This window comes from Bos grunniens, chromosome 3, assembly GCF_055505025.1.
Source record: "Bos grunniens cultivar Pamir isolate PY7600 chromosome 3, Bosgru_T2T1.0, whole genome shotgun sequence".
NCBI lineage: Eukaryota > Metazoa > Chordata > Mammalia > Artiodactyla > Bovidae > Bos > Bos grunniens.
In genome coordinates, this window is record NC_141167.1 from 63,899,913 (window position 1) to 63,919,234 (window position 19,322).

The 19,322-nt window shown below is 39.8% G+C and overlaps 1 protein-coding gene and 1 long non-coding RNA gene across 2 annotated transcripts in view; one reads left to right on the forward strand and one right to left on the reverse strand.

Annotated features, from left to right (window-relative positions):
• Positions 1-7,420: 7,420 nt before the first annotated feature.
• LOC147375717 (uncharacterized) overlaps positions 7,421-19,322 on the reverse strand; it is a 284,991-nt gene continuing 273,089 nt past the window's right edge. The window contains exon 2 of the long non-coding RNA XR_015160386.1: positions 7,421-8,291. This is a non-coding gene — a long non-coding RNA (uncharacterized LOC147375717). The remainder of the gene's footprint in view (positions 8,292-19,322) is intronic.
• The window catches only part of CLCA1 (chloride channel accessory 1), a 34,092-nt gene continuing 28,213 nt past the window's right edge, over positions 13,444-19,322 (forward strand). Inside the window, exon 1 of the mRNA XM_086390928.1 lies at positions 13,444-13,650. Within this exon, the coding sequence (XP_086247054.1) occupies positions 13,489-13,650 (162 nt within the window). The 5' untranslated portion in view covers positions 13,444-13,488. The remainder of the gene's footprint in view (positions 13,651-19,322) is intronic.

The following is a 19,322-nucleotide window of genomic DNA, read 5'->3' on the forward strand; positions in this document are numbered from 1 at the left end:
TTAAATCCACAAATCACTGAATTGAGAGAGATAGAACTGAAACAGATTAATGATGTTGAAGTAGTAAACTGAAATATAGCAGAGCTGAAAGAGTGATCTCATCAAAGGTATAGGATAAACGAGCTTCAGTGATTGTGAGGGAGTGAAAAACACTTTGTTGGCTTATCTTTTACTCATTGCAAGAAAGTTGGCTGAAATGAGTGAGTTCTTTGAAAGAAACATGGTGCTTGCAACTGCTTGCTAGGAGCTCATCTCCTACCTAGTACACCTAGGCTTATCCAGGTGTACATTAGACAATAAGAAAGATGTGGTAAATGTGGGATGATACTGATTTAGAGACCCCAGTGATCATCAATAGAACAGAGCCATAGGAAAGGAGGTGACACTGATCCTGAACAAATAATAAGGAATATAAATACATGAGAGCTGGGCCAAAGAGAATGAGGAACTGTGAAGTATTGGTCACTAGTGGGATACCACATGAATAGTGACATCACTGATAATCTGATCAAAGATCGCAAGAAGAGGAAAAAATTTTGAGCCAATTGTTCAATTATTTGGGAGAGGAAAGCGAAGTTTAGGAATTGAAGGTGACATAAGCTGCTCTGCAGCTTAGTCATGTCCGACTGTCAGCAATCTCATGGACTATAGTGCACCAGACTCTTCTGTTCATAGAATTCTCCAGGCAAGAATACTGGAGTGGGTTGCTGTCCCCTTCTCCAGGGGATCTTCCCAACTCAGGGATCAAACCCAGCTCTCCTGCATTGCAGGCAGATTCTTTACCATCTGAGCCACCAGGGAAGCCCAAAGATGGATAAGCTGCCTGGGAGGTAATATAGGCAAGTATTATTATTATTATATTCATATGCCAGAATGGTTAGTTATGTAAATCTGTTCCTGATATTGAGGACAATATCCTTTTCCTTTTTACACTATTCTTTTTAGGGATAGTAAAAGGTTAAATTTCAATGGGAGAGAGAGAGATTTTTAGATGAATTCATGTAGCCTATGTGCTGAGCAGATTGCTGTTATATGTGCGATGTTGTCTGTTCCAAAAGTGCTTTTGCACCTGCATATTATTAGAAAGTCTACTAAAAATTATTTTGTTTGCTTTAGGTTTTGCCTTCTGCCATAATGTAATTATTTCAGAAGAATTGATCCCTGCCTATATCGTTTGTTTAAAACAACATAATGAATCCAATTGCACCAATGGCAGATTTGTTCATATCAAACCAATCATCTTGCTGATAATATTTATAACCCTGGGAAAAAAATATAAATCACAACCCTTTGAAGGCACTGGAAACCAAGAAAAACAGGTGAAAACTGGAGGGGATGTGATCCTTGAAAAAAGGAACACAGTCTAGGTGATATCCACATTTAACCAGCATTTCCCCCAGAAGGCATTTCCAGTTTGCTCAGACTATCTGGATAGGGCTCAAGCAGACAGCAACAGTCTTACTGAGCTGATAAACCAAAAGTAAGCGTTCTGGGTTGCTAAAGCAGTTGGCAACTGAGGGAGGAAATTCCAGAAGGGAAGCAACTCTAAGCACCGTGTGTTTCCACTGAAACTCTAGAAGGGCCACACAGTGGTGAGGATCACACCCGCAGACTAAGAATTAGGCCCTAGAACCAAGGGCAAAACTAAAATAGATCTGTCTGACCAAGTTTAAAACCAGTACTCTATAGAATGAAGATTATATTCACCAGTAATTCAATTATGCTAGAACATAACTCAGAGAAAGATGACATAACACAGTCTTTACAATTTATCATCCAGTATATAATAAAACATTAATATACACGGCAACAAGCAAGAAATGTGTTCTATAATCAATAAGAATAAAGCTTTGTCAATAAAAGACAATCCGAAAATGATCCAGATTTGGAACTGGTAGATAATTAGTTTACAATAACACTATAAATAAGATAAATTGTAGGAAAAAATAGGTATAAGTGATTAATTGAGGAAGAATTTCAGGAAAGATGTGAAAGTCTTTAAAAACAAACAAATCAGAATCCTAAAATTGAAAAATGAAATGTATAGGAAAAGTCTGTAATGGATTAACAACAGTTTGGCACTACGGAAGAAAGGATCATATGACTTAAAGAAAGGAAATTAGAAAGCATCTAAACTGAAGCATTTCAGTAAAAAAGAAAAAAAACAACCAAATGACTTGTGTGACATTATCAAGTAGTCTAATGTACAAGTAAATAAGTACCAGAATTAGAGGGAGGGAAATAGAGCATAAAATAGTCAAAGAAATATGAAAATTTTCCAAATTTGATTCACACTACCAACCCACAGGTCTAACATGCTCAGTGAACCTAAAATTGGTATCTATATAAAGAAAATACATATATTATAGGAAAGGTGACTAACTACTCATCAGAAATAATTGAGGCCAGAAAAAAAACAAAATGATATCTTAGAGTGCTAAAAAATATCTGCCAATGAGGAGCTTTATATTGAGCAAAGATATGTTTTAAAATCTAGGCAGCCAAAAATGTCAATAGTGCCATGATTGAGAAACCTGGCTTCATAGGGAGGAAGAGAAAGGCACCATTCATATGGATATTTGACACATGAATGTAAGAAAAGTGAAAAGTGGAAGTGAAAGTCACTCAGTCCTGTCCAATTCTTTGTGAGTCCATGAACTATACAGTCCATGGAATTCTCCAGGCCAGAATACTGGAGTGGAGAACCTTTCCCTTCTCCAGGGGATCCTCCCAACCCAGGGATTGAACCCAGGTCTCCCACACTGCTGGCAGATTCTTTACCAGCTGAGCCAAAGGGAAAAATGAGAGCAAAACTGAACCAGATCTAAATAAAATAGAAAAGACAAAATGAATAGAAGCAAATAGTTCAAATAAAGTGAAGACAGTCCATGTTAGAAGATTTAACTCATATAAGGCTGGTAGAAAATCTAGCTGATGAAAAATTAAAAAGGGAAATGGATATAAAGTTGGGTGGATGCTGCTTTATATGCTAAGATCTGTGTTATTATCTGTGAATGTAAAATACAGGGAAACAAGGAATAGAGGCAGAGGGGAAGTCAGATAAATAGTGGGCTCTGAAAAAATGAGAATCCGATTTATTTGGTATGTATCATAGGACTTTATTTTCTTGGACTCCAAAATCACGGTAGATGGTGACTGAAGCCTTGAAATTAAAAGATGCTTGCTTCTTGGAAGGAAAGCTATGACATATCTAGACAGAATATTAAAAAGCAGAGACATTACTTTGCCAACAAAGGTCCATATAGTCAAAGCTATGTTTTTTCCAGTAGTTGTGTACGGATGTGGGGCTTCCCTTATGGTTCAGCTGATAAAGAATCCTCCTGCAATGCAGGAGTTCTGGGTTCAATCCCTGGGTTGGGAAGATCCCCTGGAGAAAGGAAAGGTTACCCATTCAAATATTTTGGCCTGGAGAATTCCATGGACTATACAGAATATATAGTTGGATCGCAAAGAGTTGGACACTCGCAAAGAGTTGGACATGGGTTCCATGGACTATACGGTCGGGTCGCAAAGAGTTGGACACAACTGAGCGACTTTCACTTTCACATTAGGGATGTGAGAGTTGGACCATAAAGAAGGCTGAGCACCAAAGAATTGATGTTTTTAAACTGTGGTGTTATAGAAGACTCTTAAGAGTCCCTTGTACTGCAAAGAGATTAAACCAGTCAACCCTAAAGGAAATCAATCCTGAATATCCATTGGAAGGACTGATGCTGACCCTGAAGCTCCAATAATTTGGCCATCTGATGCAAAGAGCCAACTCATTGGAAAAGACCCTGATGCTGAGAAAGATTGAAGGCAGGAGAAGGGGAGGACAGAGGACAAGATGGTTGGATGGCATCACTGACTCAATGGACATGAGCTTGAGCAGGCTGTAGGAGATGGTGAAGGACAGGGAAGCCTGGCATTCTGCAGTCCATGGGCTCGCAAAGAGTCAGACACGACTGAACAACTGAACAACAAATCATAGGAAGTAGAAAAAGCACAGCTCAGGCACAAAGATAGAGACAAAATAAAATATAAAACCTAGGGATACAGTTATAGAACACATGATAATAGAGAAGTACTCAAAGGCACAGAAACATATGCTCATATGCATGGAGGTAATTAGAACTTGTCCCCAAAGGTCAAAAGAGATGCCTCCCTCCATAAATTCCTTCTGCACTTAGACTATAAAGCTCTTATCAGCAAGATGATTCCATGGGTGAGTGGAGAGCAACCCAGATGGTGGCCAATTTTATCTCCTCTCAGCTATAGGTTTCTGTACTTAGTCGCTCAGTCGTGTCTGATTCTTTGTGACCCCATGGACTGTAACTCACTAGGTTCTCTAAGGCCACCTTTTCTTACATTCATGTGTCCATGGGGATTTTCCAGGCAGGAATACTGGAGTGGGTTTCCGTGCCCTCCTCCAGGGGACCTTTCCAACCCAGTGATCGAACACAGCAGATTCTTTACCATCTGAGCCACTAGGAAGGCTGCTGCTAAGCTGCTGCTAAGTCACTTCAGTCATGTCCGACTCTATGCAACCCAATAGACCACAGCCCACCAGGCTCCCCCCTCCCTGGGATTCTCCAGGCAATAACAAAACGGTTGCCATTTCCTTCTCCAATGCATGAAAGTGAAAAGTAAAATTGTAGTCGCTCTGTCGTGTCCGACCCTCAGCGACCCCATGGACTGCAGCCTTCCAGGCTCCTCCATCCATGGGATTTTCCAGGCAAGAGTACTGGAGTGGGGTGCCATTGCCTTCTCCAGGGAGGCTGCTAAGTCTTATCATCTTATCAAAAAGCTGCTTTCTGAGAACACTTGTCTCAAGGACACAAGAAGGAGGAATTCATTCAGTACAATAGGTAATAGCTTTCGACAGAAAGATATCGTGGCCTGTGGAACAGAAGCAACATAAGTTAGCAAACATTCAAAAGAACATTTATAAAACTGGCATAATCTTACTTCACACTAATATAGGAAAGAAGAAGCAAGAGCATGAAGATAAAATAAAATGGAGAGTGTTAAATGGAAGAATAAAGAAAAATAGGTTAGAAATTAAGAATAGAGAAAACAGATCAGTTGTATGCTAACATTTTAGGATTTCCTAATGATAGTATTTAGTCTAATATTTTAGTTTTATACAGGAATTTAGTTCACTTATAAAAGTAATACATGCTATTATTAAAACTACAGATGTTTAAGATGTGATAAAATAGATAATAAATAAGCTTACTTATTAATTCTACTTATTCCTATTATAAAGTATATTTTGAGGCACAAATTATATTATGCTTGTATATATACTCTTGTACACCTGTATGAGTCTGTTGGTAAATTCCTAGGATGGAATTGCTATGTTGAAAGATAAACACACTTAAACTGTAATGCATATGTCCTTCCCAAACATTTGTACCAATTTTTCTGTCATCAATACTGTAGGAATACCTTGCAGTCTTATAACCATTACTAAAGGATGTCAGGAACTAGGGGGTGGAAGCAGGAGTCATATCGAGGTGCTATATGGCAAACAGCTTAAAACTACCTATTAAACACACCAATGTCCTACATACATATATTGGTCATTCTTACTTGATGCCATCTAATGCAAAGCCCCAGCTTTTTCATGTTGTTGACTTCTCTCCAATCTTCCCCTTCAAGGCTACAGGTTGGGTAAATGAAATGAAGAAGTGTAAAGATACTTTATTGAATAAATTCCATATGCCAAGAACTGTGCTGTGTTTTTTAACTTTTCAATATTCAAAATACCAGTATACCATAATTAATATCATTAAAAGTAGATTTTATGCAAGAGGTATTATTAGAGATAGAAAAGACATTTTGTGATGATAATTATATAACAATCCTAAATTTGCCTACACCAAAACCATAGCTGTAAAATATATAAAGCAAAAGTTGATAGAACTGAATAGAAAGAAAAATAAATAGATAAGTTCACAATTATAATTGGAGATTTTAACATAACTCTCAGTAAAAAGACAAAAATTGGTAACAAATGAGAAAATTTGGATAACATGATTAACTTGGTTGAACATGTACAGAACACTGTAACTTAATAACTACAGAAAAAATATTTTTCTCAAAAGCACATGAAATGTTTTACCAAATAGACCATAAGCTGAGGCAAAAAGTAAGACTCAACCAATATCAAATAATTTAAATCTTAGAGTATGCTTTCTGGCTCCAGTAGAATTAAACTAGAAATTAATAATAGATTATCTAGAGACTCGCCAAATGTCTGCAAATTAAGCAATAGCCTTCTTTTTATGTAGTGCATATGCTAATAAAAGAACCCAAAATAAAAGTTAGAAAATATTTGGAACTGAATAATAATAAAAATATGTCATAGCAAAACTTACACAATGAAGTAAAACAATGGTCAGAGGGAAATTTAAAGAAGAAATAATATGTTTTAAACAAATAGTTTGTTTTAAACTATTCAAGAGAATAGAAAAATAGGAAACATTTTTCAACTTTTTTGAGACCAGATAGCCTTGATACTAATACCTGGCATGACCATTACAAGAAAGGAAAAGTTAACGCCAATCTCTCTCATGAACATAGTGCAAAAGATCCTAACTAAATGTAAGTACACCAAATAGTATACTACATCATGATCAAGAATTTATTCCAGGAATGTAAGGGAGATTTAATATCAAAAACTCAAACCCATGTAAGCCCCCATAGTACCAGCATAAAAAATGAAAATCAATAGATGCATAAAAAGCACTTGGAAAAATTAAAAACCTATTTATGATTTTTAAAAAGAAAACAGCAAACTAGGAACAGATGCAGACTTTCTTCATCTGATGAAGATACCTACAAAATATCTCTAGGTAATATCATACTTAATGGTAAAATATAGGATGCTTTTTCATTTGGGATTGGGAACAAGAATAAAGATAACCATTCTTTCCACTGGTATTCAATGCTGTACTACGGAGAAGTACAAGTATAATAAGAGAAGGAAACAAAATAAAAATATTGTAATATAAGATTGAAAAGGAAGAATATTATTATTCATAGATGACATAATTATAAGCATACAAAATCCAAAAGAATCTATAAACTACTAGAAATAAATGTATTTAGTAAGTTCTGTGGAGGAAAAGTCAATACACAAAAATCTAATATATTTCTATATATCAGCAATAAACAATTAGAAAATGAAATTTGCTAAAAATACCATTTATAATAACACCCCCCAATTTTAAAACACCATGGAAATAACTTTAACCAAAGGTACATAAGACTTTTACCCTTAAAACTATAAAACATAATTGAGCTCAAATAAATAAAATTTAAAATGAAAAGATATTCCAGGACCGTGGATTGAGTCTTTCAATAAAGACTCAAAAACTCAATATTATAAAAATGTCAATTCTTTCCAAACTGATGTATAAATATGTATATATTTATTTATTTTAAGTAAGAAGTAGATTTATTTAGAGAGATACACATTCCATAGACAGAATGTGATCTGTCTCAAAAGGAAAAAAAGGCTTTGGGAGAAATACAGTCCCCCCACAGAGTGTGGGCCATCTCAGAAGGTGAGAGGCCCTGAAATACGAGGTGGACGATTTTTATAGGCTGGGTAATTTCACAAGCTAATGAGTGGTAGGATTATTCTAATTATTTTGGAGAAGGGGTGGAGATTTCCAGGAACTGGGTAACCATCACTTTTTGACCTTTTATGGTTGACCTAAGAATTGTCATGGCACTGGTGGTTGTATCATTTAGCTAACATATTACAATGAGCATATAAATTTAATATGATCCTGTCAAATCCAGCAGTTTTCTTCTGGTAGAATTCCCAAGCTGATACTTTTATAGCTAGTGTTTATACTACTAAATATTAAGAGTTATAAACCAGCAGTAACTAAGACAAAACAGGACTGAGATAATAAGCCTAGTCATATAGAGTCTGAAAACAGATCTTCACACTTGCAGTCACCTCATTCATAAAAAAATCTCAACTGCAACTCAGTGGGGGGAAAGGAATGCATGGTCAGTTGCTCAGTATTGTCGTACTCTTGGTGACTCCGTGGACTGTAGCACACCAGGCTTCTCTGTCCGTGAGATTTTCCAGGCAAGAATACTGGAGTGGGTTCCCATTCCCTTCTCTGGATTATCTTCCTGACCCAGGGATCAAACTCAAGTCTCCTGCGTCTCCTGCCTTGGCAAGTGGCTTCTTTATCATTGAGACACAGCAAGTCTCAGGGTGTAAAGGATGATCCTGTCAATAAATGACCTGCATGTACTGCTACCTAGAGAGCAAAACAAAACAAAAATCTTGAATCCTACCCCATACTATATATACAAAACATAATATGTAATAGATCACAGAACTAAATGTGAAAGATAAAATGACAAAGCTCTAGAATAAAATATTGTATAACATCTTCATGAACTTGGAAATGCTGTCTCCAACATGACCCCAAAAACATTACCCATAAAATAAAACATTATATTGAATTCCATTAAAATTAAGAACCTCTGTTTATCCAAGAGAACCGCTAAGACAAGCCACAAACTGGGAAAAGATATTTGCAATGTATACATCCACAGCTCAATACCCAGAACATCAAAAGAATTCTTAAAAATCAACAAGAAAAAACTAACCTGATAAAAACTGGGCAAAGACTTGTAAAGGCACTTCATAAAAGGACATCCAAATGACCAGCAATTAAATGGAAAGGTGTATAGTAACATCAGTCATCAGGAAACATGCAAATTAAAACCACAGTACAACATGATTATACCCCATCCAGTGTGGATAAAATTGTAAAGACCAGCTGCACTGTGTACTCGTAGAAATGTAGATCAATCAGTACACCATTTTGAAAAGTGTCTGGGAGACCAACCATGGCTAGACATACACATATTCTGTGTCTTAGCTATTCCACTCTTGGTACATACCCAACTGAAGTCAATGCTTATGTCTATGGCACTGTTATTTAAAATAGCCCCAAGCAGGAAATAATCCAAATGTTCATCAAAAGCAATCAGTAAGTAAATTGTGGCATATTTTTACAATGGAATACAAAGGAAAAAGAGCACGATTACTGCTACGTAAAACAACATAGCTGAAATTCATGCTGAAAATACTAGGTGAAAGCAGCCAAACACAGGAAAACATACTTATATTTCTGTTTATTTAAAATACACAAATAATCTGGGCTGCCTCTGACAAAGCCAGATCCCAGGTGCCATGGCGTGAGATGCTATGTGAGCCAAAGCCTCTGTGAGTCTGTTCAGGCTGAACTTGGGTACCAGAGAGGGTGGAGCTGCCACCACAGCCTGCCCAGTGGGTCCACACTAACTCCACCCTCTCCCCTGGGACACAACAGCCAGTGGTGTTAGGAGATGAGGCAGCGTCAAGCACTCTCCACTGAACAAGCAATCAGGGCCCAGCCAGCAGGGAAGGCCAAGCAAAATATAAGCAAGCACCTAAACTGCTCTGTCATGCCAGGCGACGCCTGTCACCGGCATCTGCTCCAACCATAGCCTAACAAGGGCAGAGTGACCCAAGGCTCAGACGCCTCAGGAATGAAGGGCTGGGTCACTCCATCAGGCAAACAAATACCACAGATCAGCCAAAATGCTGGCTAAAAATTAGGGAAACTGCTGATGAAGAAAGGAGACAATACATATCTGTAATGGTCTTGAGACCAGCTGTAGCAGCAGGCATCACAACTTATTTCAACAACTCTCTTGCTTTGGGTATTTTAGGAGATAGCCCATGACGAGCACTTCAGAGGAGATTCTATGAATGACTGGTCTTGAACCTTCTCTCAGTGAAAATGTGAACTAGCTCATGCCTCTACCCCCAATTCCAGCCTTACCTTGTAATAATGGATCTAGATATGATGAAAGGACATGAGTGGGTCTGAGCAGTTCAGGAAGTAAATTGTATTGGACTCACCTTATTGAACCTCTTTAGGTTTGTCTGGCCCCAGCTGACCCAATGGGCACCTCAATCACTCCTTGTAGGCCCAAGTGGATCTACTGCCAGAGGTCAATCAGGCACCACTTGGAATCTTTGCCTGTTTATATACCATGAGCTATAGCATTTTTCTTTTTTTTTTTTTTGCAATCAGCTGCTGAAGGTTTGGGTGACACGAGAAAGCTCAGGGGAAGTGATCATATGTAGTTGAGAAGGATCCAAACATTTTCCCTTCCTCCGATTGCCCATTAGGAGACATCCCAGATGGCAGGGCGGCTGAATCTGCAGGGTGGCCTGCTGATCTCTGTGACACCACAGTGGTGTAATTAGCACTTTTTATTGCCTCCCAGGCTTCCTTGGATTATTTCCCCTTTTCTCACTCCCACTCTTCTGGAATTAGGCTTGCAAATCACTAGTACATAAGCTTGCCTAGCCTCTCTTTTCTAGGGAACCAAGGGGAAGACATGTATAATATGTGTGTGTGTGTTGGGGGGGGGGGTGTCTGAGATATTTTAAAATGTAAAACTTTTAATGATGCATGCATATTAAATGCATATATTTAGTCAATCAGTTCAATTCAGTTCAGTCGTTCAGGCACATCTAACTCTGTGCGACCCCATAGACGGCAGCCCACCAGGTTCCCCGTCCCTGGGATTCTCCAGGCAAGAACACTGGAGTGGGTTGCCATTTCCTTCTCCAATGCATAAAAGTGAAAAGTGAAAGTGAAGTCGTTCAGTCGTGTCCCACTCTTGGCGACCCCATGGATGGCAGCCTACCAGGCTCCTCCGCCCATGGGATTTTCCAGGCAAGAGTACTGGAGTCGGGTGCCATTGCCTTCTCTGCCAGGCCTCCCTATCCATCACCAACTCCCAGAATTCACTCAGATTAGTCGATCAGATCAGCTCAGTCTTTCAGTCATGTCCGACTCTTTGCGACCCCATGAATCGCAGCACGCCAGGCCTCCCTGTCCATCACCAACTCCCGGAGTTCACTCAGACTCACGTCCATCGAGTCAGTGATGCCATCCAGCCATCTCATCCTCTGTCGTCCCCTTCTCCTCTTGCCCTCAATCCCTCCCAGCATCAGAGTCTTTTCCAATGAGTCAACTCTTCTCATGAGGTGGCCAAAGTACTGGAGTTTCAGCTTTAGCATCATTCCTTCCAAAGAAATCCCAGGGCTGATCTCCTTCAGACTGGTTGCATCTCCTTGCAGTCCAAGGGACTCTCAAGAGTCTTCTCCAACACCACAGTTTAAAAGCATCAATTCTTCAGTGCTCAGCCTTCTTCACAGTCCAACTCTCACATCCATACATGACCACAGGAAAAACCATAGCCTTGACTAGACAAACCTTTGTTGGCAAAGTAATGTCTCTGCTTTTGAATATGCTATCTAGGTTGGTCATAACTTTCCTTCCAAGGAGTAAGAGTCTTTTCATTTCATGGCTGCAGTCACCATCTGCAGTGATTTTGGAGCCCAGAAAAATAAAGTCTGACACTGTTTGCACTGTTTCCCCATCTATTTCCCATGAAGTCATGGGACCAGATGCCATGATCTTCGTTTTCTGAATGTTGAGCTTTAAGCCAACTTTTTCACTCTCCACTTTCACTTTCATCAAGAGGCTTTTTAGTTCCTCTTCACTTTCTGCCATAAGGATGGTGTCATCTGCATATCTGAGGTTATTGATATTTCTCCCGGCAATCTTGATTCTAGCTTGTGTTTCTTCCAGCCCAGCGTTTCTCATGATGTACTCTGCATAGAAGTTAAATAAACAGGGTGACAATATACAGCCTTGATGTCCTCCTTTTCCTATTTGGAACCAGTCTGTTGTTCCATGTCCAGTTCTAACTGTTGCTTCCTGACCTGCATACAAATTTCTCAAGAGGCAGATCAGGTGGTCTGGTATTCCCATCTCTTTCAGAATTTTCCACAGTTTATTGTGATCCACACAATCAAAGGCTTTGGCATAGTCAAGAAAGCAGAAATAGATGCTTTTCTGGAATTCTCTTGCTTTTTCCATGATCCAGCGGATGTTGGCAACTTGATCTCTGGTTCCTCTGCCTTTTCTAAAACCAGCTTGAACATCAGGAAGTTCACGATTCACATATTGCTGAAGCCTGGCTTGGAGAATTTTGAGCATTACTTTACTAGCGTGTGAGATGAGTGCAATTGTGCGGTAGTTTGAGCATTCTTTGGCATTGCCTTTCTTTGGGCAGTAGGCACTGAATTTTTATGTAAAAGCATACTTAGATTATCTGGACAACTACTTTATAATTGGATACTTCCACTCTATTCCAATGCCTCACTTTTGATTAATTACAGATTATACACTTAAGCAATAAGTACTAATTATTGGGGCTTCTTTTGTGGCTCAGCTGGTAAAGAATCTGACTACAACACGGGAGACCTGGGTTCAATCCCTGGGTTGGGAAGATCCCCTGAAGAAGGGAAAGGCTTTAGTGTTCTGGCCTGGAGAATTCCATGGACAGTCCATGGGGTCGCAAAGTGTCGGACATGACTGAGCGACTTTCACACACTAATTATTAGCAACAAGTACTAATTTAATTTTTATGAGTGAATGTCAAAGAAAAAGACAGACAAGATGAAACTGATGCTTACCACTATGCAAAGATCAAATGATATTATAGGAAGGGATATTTCAAGTAATTTGAATACAGGAAAGTGGTGGACCAATATGAGTTTCCATCTGAGACTTGGCAAATTTAAAAGAATCTATACGGTAGCTGGCAATAATCTAAATGCCTCTCACCTAAGAGACATTTAATTTCAGTAAAATAATTTAATGCTAACTTGAATTTTATTGGACAATAGAAGCTATGGAATAATGAAATAGAGGTCTGATAAGGAAATTAGGGAGTTTGCCTTGCACAGTCAGATATAAATTTCATCTTTTCTAATGTTGCTTGCTAATGCTTTTGGTACAAGTAGATTGTCTAAGAGAGTAATAAAAGGTGCTGAGGTTGTGTAAAGATCAAAGAGGATAAAAATAAAGACCATTATGAGGGATAACTGGAAATATGGTTTACACTTAATGAATGCTTATCAAATATGCAGAACAATCAGGCTTCCACTGGGCAGGCAGGGGTTAGAGGGTGGTGTTGGGTGGGTCGGTGTCCCTGACTGGGCAAACATTTGTAAGAAATAAACATCTTTCAATGGTAAAGCTGCTTGTCAGCTGTGAGTCCTTCCAGGGAACCGGATGTGGCTCCCCACCCTCTGTGCCAGCAACTGGCAAAGGTGAAGGCAAGGCTAACGTTTCTCTCAAAATAAAATATTAAAAAGTACACAGAATTTAGACCAAGATATAGTTATCATTCATCATAGTGAAGACAGATCCAATAGTGAAACAATTTGGGGTCAAGAGGTTAAAGTCCTACAATAAACCACTGCTGATAAATTGGAAAAATGTGTGTCTATATATTCATATATATAGGGGTAAGGAAAGATGCTTCCATAACCAGCATTTTCCAAAGAGAGAACTCAAAGGGAGATGTACAGCAATGGGGTCATTTAAGAATTCTGTTTTCATCTTGGTCCTTCACCTTCTGGAAGGGGCCCTGAGTGATTCACTCATTCAGCTGAATAATAATGGCTATGAAGGCATTGTCATTGCAATTGACCCTAATGTACCAGAAGATGAAACACTCATCCAACATATAAAGGTAAGTCTGAAATGGTAACTATTCATGCTGTTTTGAAAAATTAAGCATAATATGTTGATAGAGCAAACATGAGTTCTCTAATTCCAGCTGCGTGACACTGGAAAGTTTTTTTTTAATATCTGTGCTTGCATTTCTTCAGCTATAAAATGGAAATAATAACACAGCAATTATGATTCTTCCGAGGGATGAGATAATACATGCAATGCATATAATTCAGAGCTTGATATACTGTTGGCACTTACTAAATGATATCTCTACTTCTCGGTTGTAGATGACTTCATTGAAAATTATTTAGTTCTACACCAAGGCAGAGCCAACTATATTTGGCAGATATTATGAAATGTGCAGAGGGTAATTCTTTTGTCTGATTTTACCATTTGCACCTATCAGAGTCTCCTTTTATTCTCCTGATTAAACCCTCCCTTCCCTGTGATTCTAATATAGGAGTCCAAGATGCAAAGCTTAATCTCTGATTTAAGAACAAACCTTAACCTTCCAATGGGAGGAAACCCTGCATTTTACCAGGCCCAACGCAAAGCGTCTTCTCAGGGCTGCTGAGCAGTCTTATTTCACTTGTTACTTCTTCTGTAGGGGAAGCAAAAATTAGGGAAGAGGATTCTTCCTGTCCACATAGAGGCATCTAACTGCTGTAAAATGGAGAGATTAGAGAGGTTTTGTATAACAGCAAACAGGAAAGAATAAGAAGGAAATGCCTTATAAAAGCCAATCCTGGAAAGTGACTGTAGCTCACCCAGAGGTAGTACTGTATAATGGGCAAAAGTACTGGTCTACAAAATGGGGAAAATAATAAATATCTTCCTCACAGGACTTTGTGAGGATTATCAGTGCACGCATATAAGGGAAGTTGGATGAGGGTATATGGGAACTGTATACATTTTTTGCATGTCTCATCTGTAAGTCTAAAATTTTCTCAAAAACTTGAAAGACCTTTAAAAATGTATGCAGAATGCCTGGTACATATTAAGAGCTCAACAAATGGTAGGCAATTCATCAGTCCCCAGGCCTCCTTTTAATCTTAGATGGAAAGGGCTCATCATTTCTCACCAAGCCAAAAGCACTGAGACTTGTTTCTGGGAAAAGTTCCTCTGTGTAAACTCAGAAGTTAATAGTACAAGGGCCCCAAGGGTTGCCTCAAAAGGTTCCTTGCTCTAAACAGATGCAAACCCAGAAAGAGGAGTTAGGGGAGAGAACCATCTCAACCACCAGAGGAGTTTGGGGCTAGAGAAGTGCAATGGTTGAAGAGGAGGGGAAGTTCACACTTTCAAACCAGAAGACCATCAGGTATTATTGCTATCAGTGAAAGGGAAATTCATGTCTTTTGAAATCTCTAAACAATCAGAAACATTAGGTGAGTCTTTGATTACCTCTAGTAAGAAGATCAAACCAGTCAATCTTAAGGGAAATCAACCCTGAATACTCGCTGGAAGAACTGATGCTAAAGCTGAAGCTCCAGGGTTTTGTTCATCTGATGTGAATTGCCAACTCATTGGAAAAGCCCCTGATGGTGGGAAAGATTCAGGGCAGAAGGAGAAGAGGGTGTCAGAGGAGGAGATGGCTGGATGCCATCATGTCCGATGTGATGGACATGAACTTGGGCAAACTTTGGGAGATGGCGAGGGACAGGGAGGCATGGCGTGCTGCAGTCCATGGGGTCGCAAAGAGTCAGATACGACTGGTCGACTGAACAACAAACTTAGAAATAACATTAGCAAAAATGAAACAGCCAGCCACTGGAGCAACAGACAAGGAAGTTGGGAGGAAAAATGTGACCAGCATGTTTCTGCCTCTGGCTGGACAGTGAGCAGGCCTCAGGAACTAGTGAAAAGGAGCCACAAATGCCTTTCTAATGACAATGGTAATTTGTATTTATATGGTGCTTTGGCCACCTGATGAGAACTGACTCATTCGAAAACACCCTGATGCTGGGAAAGATTGAAGGCGAGAGGAGAAGGGGATGACAGAGGATGAGATGGTTGGATGGCATCACCGACTCAATGGGCATGAGTTTGAGTAAACTCTGGGAGTTGGCGATGGACAGGGAAGCCTGGTGTGTTGCAGTCCATGGGGTTGCAAAGAGTCAGACAAGACTGAGCAACTGAACTGAACTGAGAGAAAAAGCAAAAGGACATTCACCTCACTCTCTTTGGGGCTTCCTCCTGAGAAATATACTCCTCACTACTATTATTCCATTGGTTTTCTGGTATGAGTCCTAAAGGAGTTGGGTATGAGAGAAGTTGGTTTCCACAGTTACCTTGTCACAGGAACACTTTTAAGGACAATAGTGTGCTCAAGAGTCCCTGAGCAGTTAATAAAAATGAGCCCCTGTTTGATGTTTCAGATCTGCGGTCAAGGGACCTCACTGTGGGCTTTGCCACCTTCCTGGTCATCCCTCCGTTCTCTGCTTTTTGGGGAGACTCTCCCCTTGGTGTCCTTGTGTGAGCAGAACCCTCTAAGTCAGTTCTTAAATACCTGCTTCAGCAGGGCCGTCCGAAAGGTACTGCACTCACAATACCAGCAGGTGGCGCTGCAGCAGTTTCCCCCCACTCTGTGCTGCGGAAGCCGTGCGAGCACACTTCATAAGATGAAGGGGTGAGAGTCAAGAAGCTCTCTACCCCTCGCGCCCCCTTAACACACGCACAGTGGGAGTAGTTGGGGGTCTCCTCAACGCATGGAAGCCCAAGCACCTCCTGTCTTGGCATTCCTGGACAGTTTGCCCCTCATCGTAACCTCTTCATTCACGCATTTGTTCGTTAATCCAATGAACATTTACAGAGCATTCACATTGTCAGGTACCAGGAATTCAGTTGTCAACAGGAGATCATCCCTGTTCTTAAGGAATTACCAGTGCATCATATAAATTTCCGGAGAAGGCAATGGCAACCCACTCCAGTACTCTTGCCTAGAAAATCCCATGGATGGAGGAGCCTGGAAGGCTGCAGTCCATCGGGTCGCTAAGAGTCAGACAAGACTGAGCGACTTCACTTTCGCTTTTCCTTTCATGCATTGGAGAAAGAAATGGCAACCCACTCCAGTGTTCTTGCCTGGAGAATCCCAGGGACGGGGAAGCCTGGTGGGCTGCTGTCAATGGGGTCACACAGAGTCGGACACGACTGAAACGACTTAGCAAGCAGCAGCAGCATATGAATTTCATCCTCAACGTTCTTCAAACCTCAAAAGCTCAACTGTCTATTTGGATATGAGGTCACTTTCTCAAAATATGAAACAGATGTCAAAGATTCCTTATTAATGTTTCTGATAAAACACGGAAGACAAGAAATTTCATGCTGCTTAGTTGTCTTCCTAGGAGACACTGAAAATTTACATTTTACAAGTTAAATTGTAATATAATATTCCAACATAGGAAGTTTTATACCTATTTTTCAACTTTTTAGTGATACTGACTCAATATTTTTAAAAAGTGATACGATATTAAATTTACCTAGTAGTTGTTCAAAATCTGGCTTTTTTGAGAGCTTTTTTTAAAACTAGCAAGGCAACTATTATAATTACCATTTGAAAAGACAGAAACTGAGGCTCAGAGAGATAAATTCCCCAAGTTTATCCCCAAGAAGTAGCAGAACAGTATTTACTCCTGCATCAATACACAAGTACTATTTTCCCATATAGTGATGAACTGTCTCTGCTTCTAAGGCCACCCCGTAGGATTAGATGTCTAGGCATCAATGTCTCATCTCTCTGGTCTGTTCCAGTAAGGACTTTCCTCCAGCAATGATCCCTTTTTTTTTCCCTCTTGCATTGTAAGCTTTGTTTTTTTTTCCCCCAGTAGCAATACATATGTTATAATAGTTCCCATTCAAAACAAAACAAACCTCCCTTGCCCAAAATCTTCCTTCAACTACTGCTTCATTTCTTGATTTCCTTTTAATTTGTAGAAACATTTCTTGACCTGCTGTTTTCATTGCCTCTGCTTCATCACCTCCCACCCTGTTGAATTCACTCATATAGAGCTGTCATCTCAGGTTGCCAAATTCGTTGCTCAGTTCTTAGTCCTCATCTTCCTTGATTGCTCAGCAGCGTTTAACTCTGATGGCCAATCTCTCCTTCTTGAAGTGCTCTCCCATGCCTTCCGATCTCCTTCCCCTGCACCGGCTGCTCCTTCTGAGTCTGCTTTGCTGGCTCTTCCTCTTCCCACTTCTGAATGCTGGGCCCCTGGAGCTCAGTCTTCTATCTTCTTCCCTCTGTCTACACTCATATTTGCATTTTTCAGTGATTTTCAGCTCTAATAGTCCCAATTTCCCTTTCTATTATAAACATCTTGTAGTATCCCTTCTACTGTCTTGTCATGATGCATTTCAGGGAAACTTTCAGAGAAACAGGCATTTATAATTGAACACTACAGCTCTTTTGCTTTAGAGAAATAAAGTTAGGCATAATTTGAAAAGAAATTATATACTTATGCCACTTCGTTGTATCTAATACTTAGTTTTATACTAAAAACAAACACTATCATAACATTTGGGCTCCCCTGGTAGCTCAGTGGTAAAGAATCCGCCTATTAATGTAGGAGACTAGGATTCAATCCCCGGGTCGGGAAGATCCCCTGGAGAAGAAAATAGCAAGCCACTCCAGTATTCTTGCCTGGAGAATAACATGGACAGAGAAGCCTGACCTTGCTTAAGTCCATAGGGTCACAAAGAGTCAGATACGACTTAGCAACTCAACAACAACAACAAAATTATTACAGGAGGTGTTGAGGTTGTATTTATTTTAATTTGAGTTTCTTTTCACTACTATTTGGTGTGAGATGTTGAGACTAATACTAATTCTCAGTTTTTCCTTTAAAGTTTCATTGATCTTTAAAGGATCAATGAAATGAAACTAAGAGCTAATATTTGATAAGCATTTGTGCTAAGTAAACATGGCTCCAAATGCTTTCTTGACTTCATTTGATCCTCACAACAACCTTATGGGCTGCTCTCTGTAATATTTTCCATCTTATAAATGGGGAAACTGAGGCTCAGGAGCAGTTAAGGACATTTTTTTTTTTTTTTGGCCATACCACGTGGCTTGTGGGATCCTAGTTCCCCAACCAGGGATGGAACCCAGTCCCCAGCAGTGAAAGTGCCGACTCCTAACCTTTGGATCGATCACCAGGGAATTCTCTCAAGGAAATTTCTGATGTCCCACCATAAGTGGTGAGCCAGGATTAGTGCCTGCTTTTGAAGTCTTCAGTGTCAACCATTACACTGTGACACAGAGCATGCAATAAAAATCTCAAAAAAGGCTGCTGCTGCTGCTGCTAAGTCACTTCAGTCGTGTCTGACTCTGTGCAACCCCATAGGCGGCACCCACCAGGCTCCCCCGTCCCTGGGATTCTCCAGGCAAGAACACTGGAGTGGGTTGCCATTTCCTTCTCCAGTGCATGAAAGTGAAAAGTGAAAGTGAAGTCGCTTAGTCGTGTCCAACCCTCAGTGACCCCATGGACTGCAGCCTTCTAGGCTCCTCCATCCATGGGATTTTCCAGGCAAGAGTACTAGAATGGGGTGCCATTGCCTTCTCTGTCAAAAAAAGCTAGCTACTATTATTAACAAGATAATCTCCTTTTCTTAGCTTGATAAGTAGCCATTTTCTGGAAATGTGAAATACAAATATAAATTGGAATAATTGGTAATTTCATCTTTTTTTCTGTC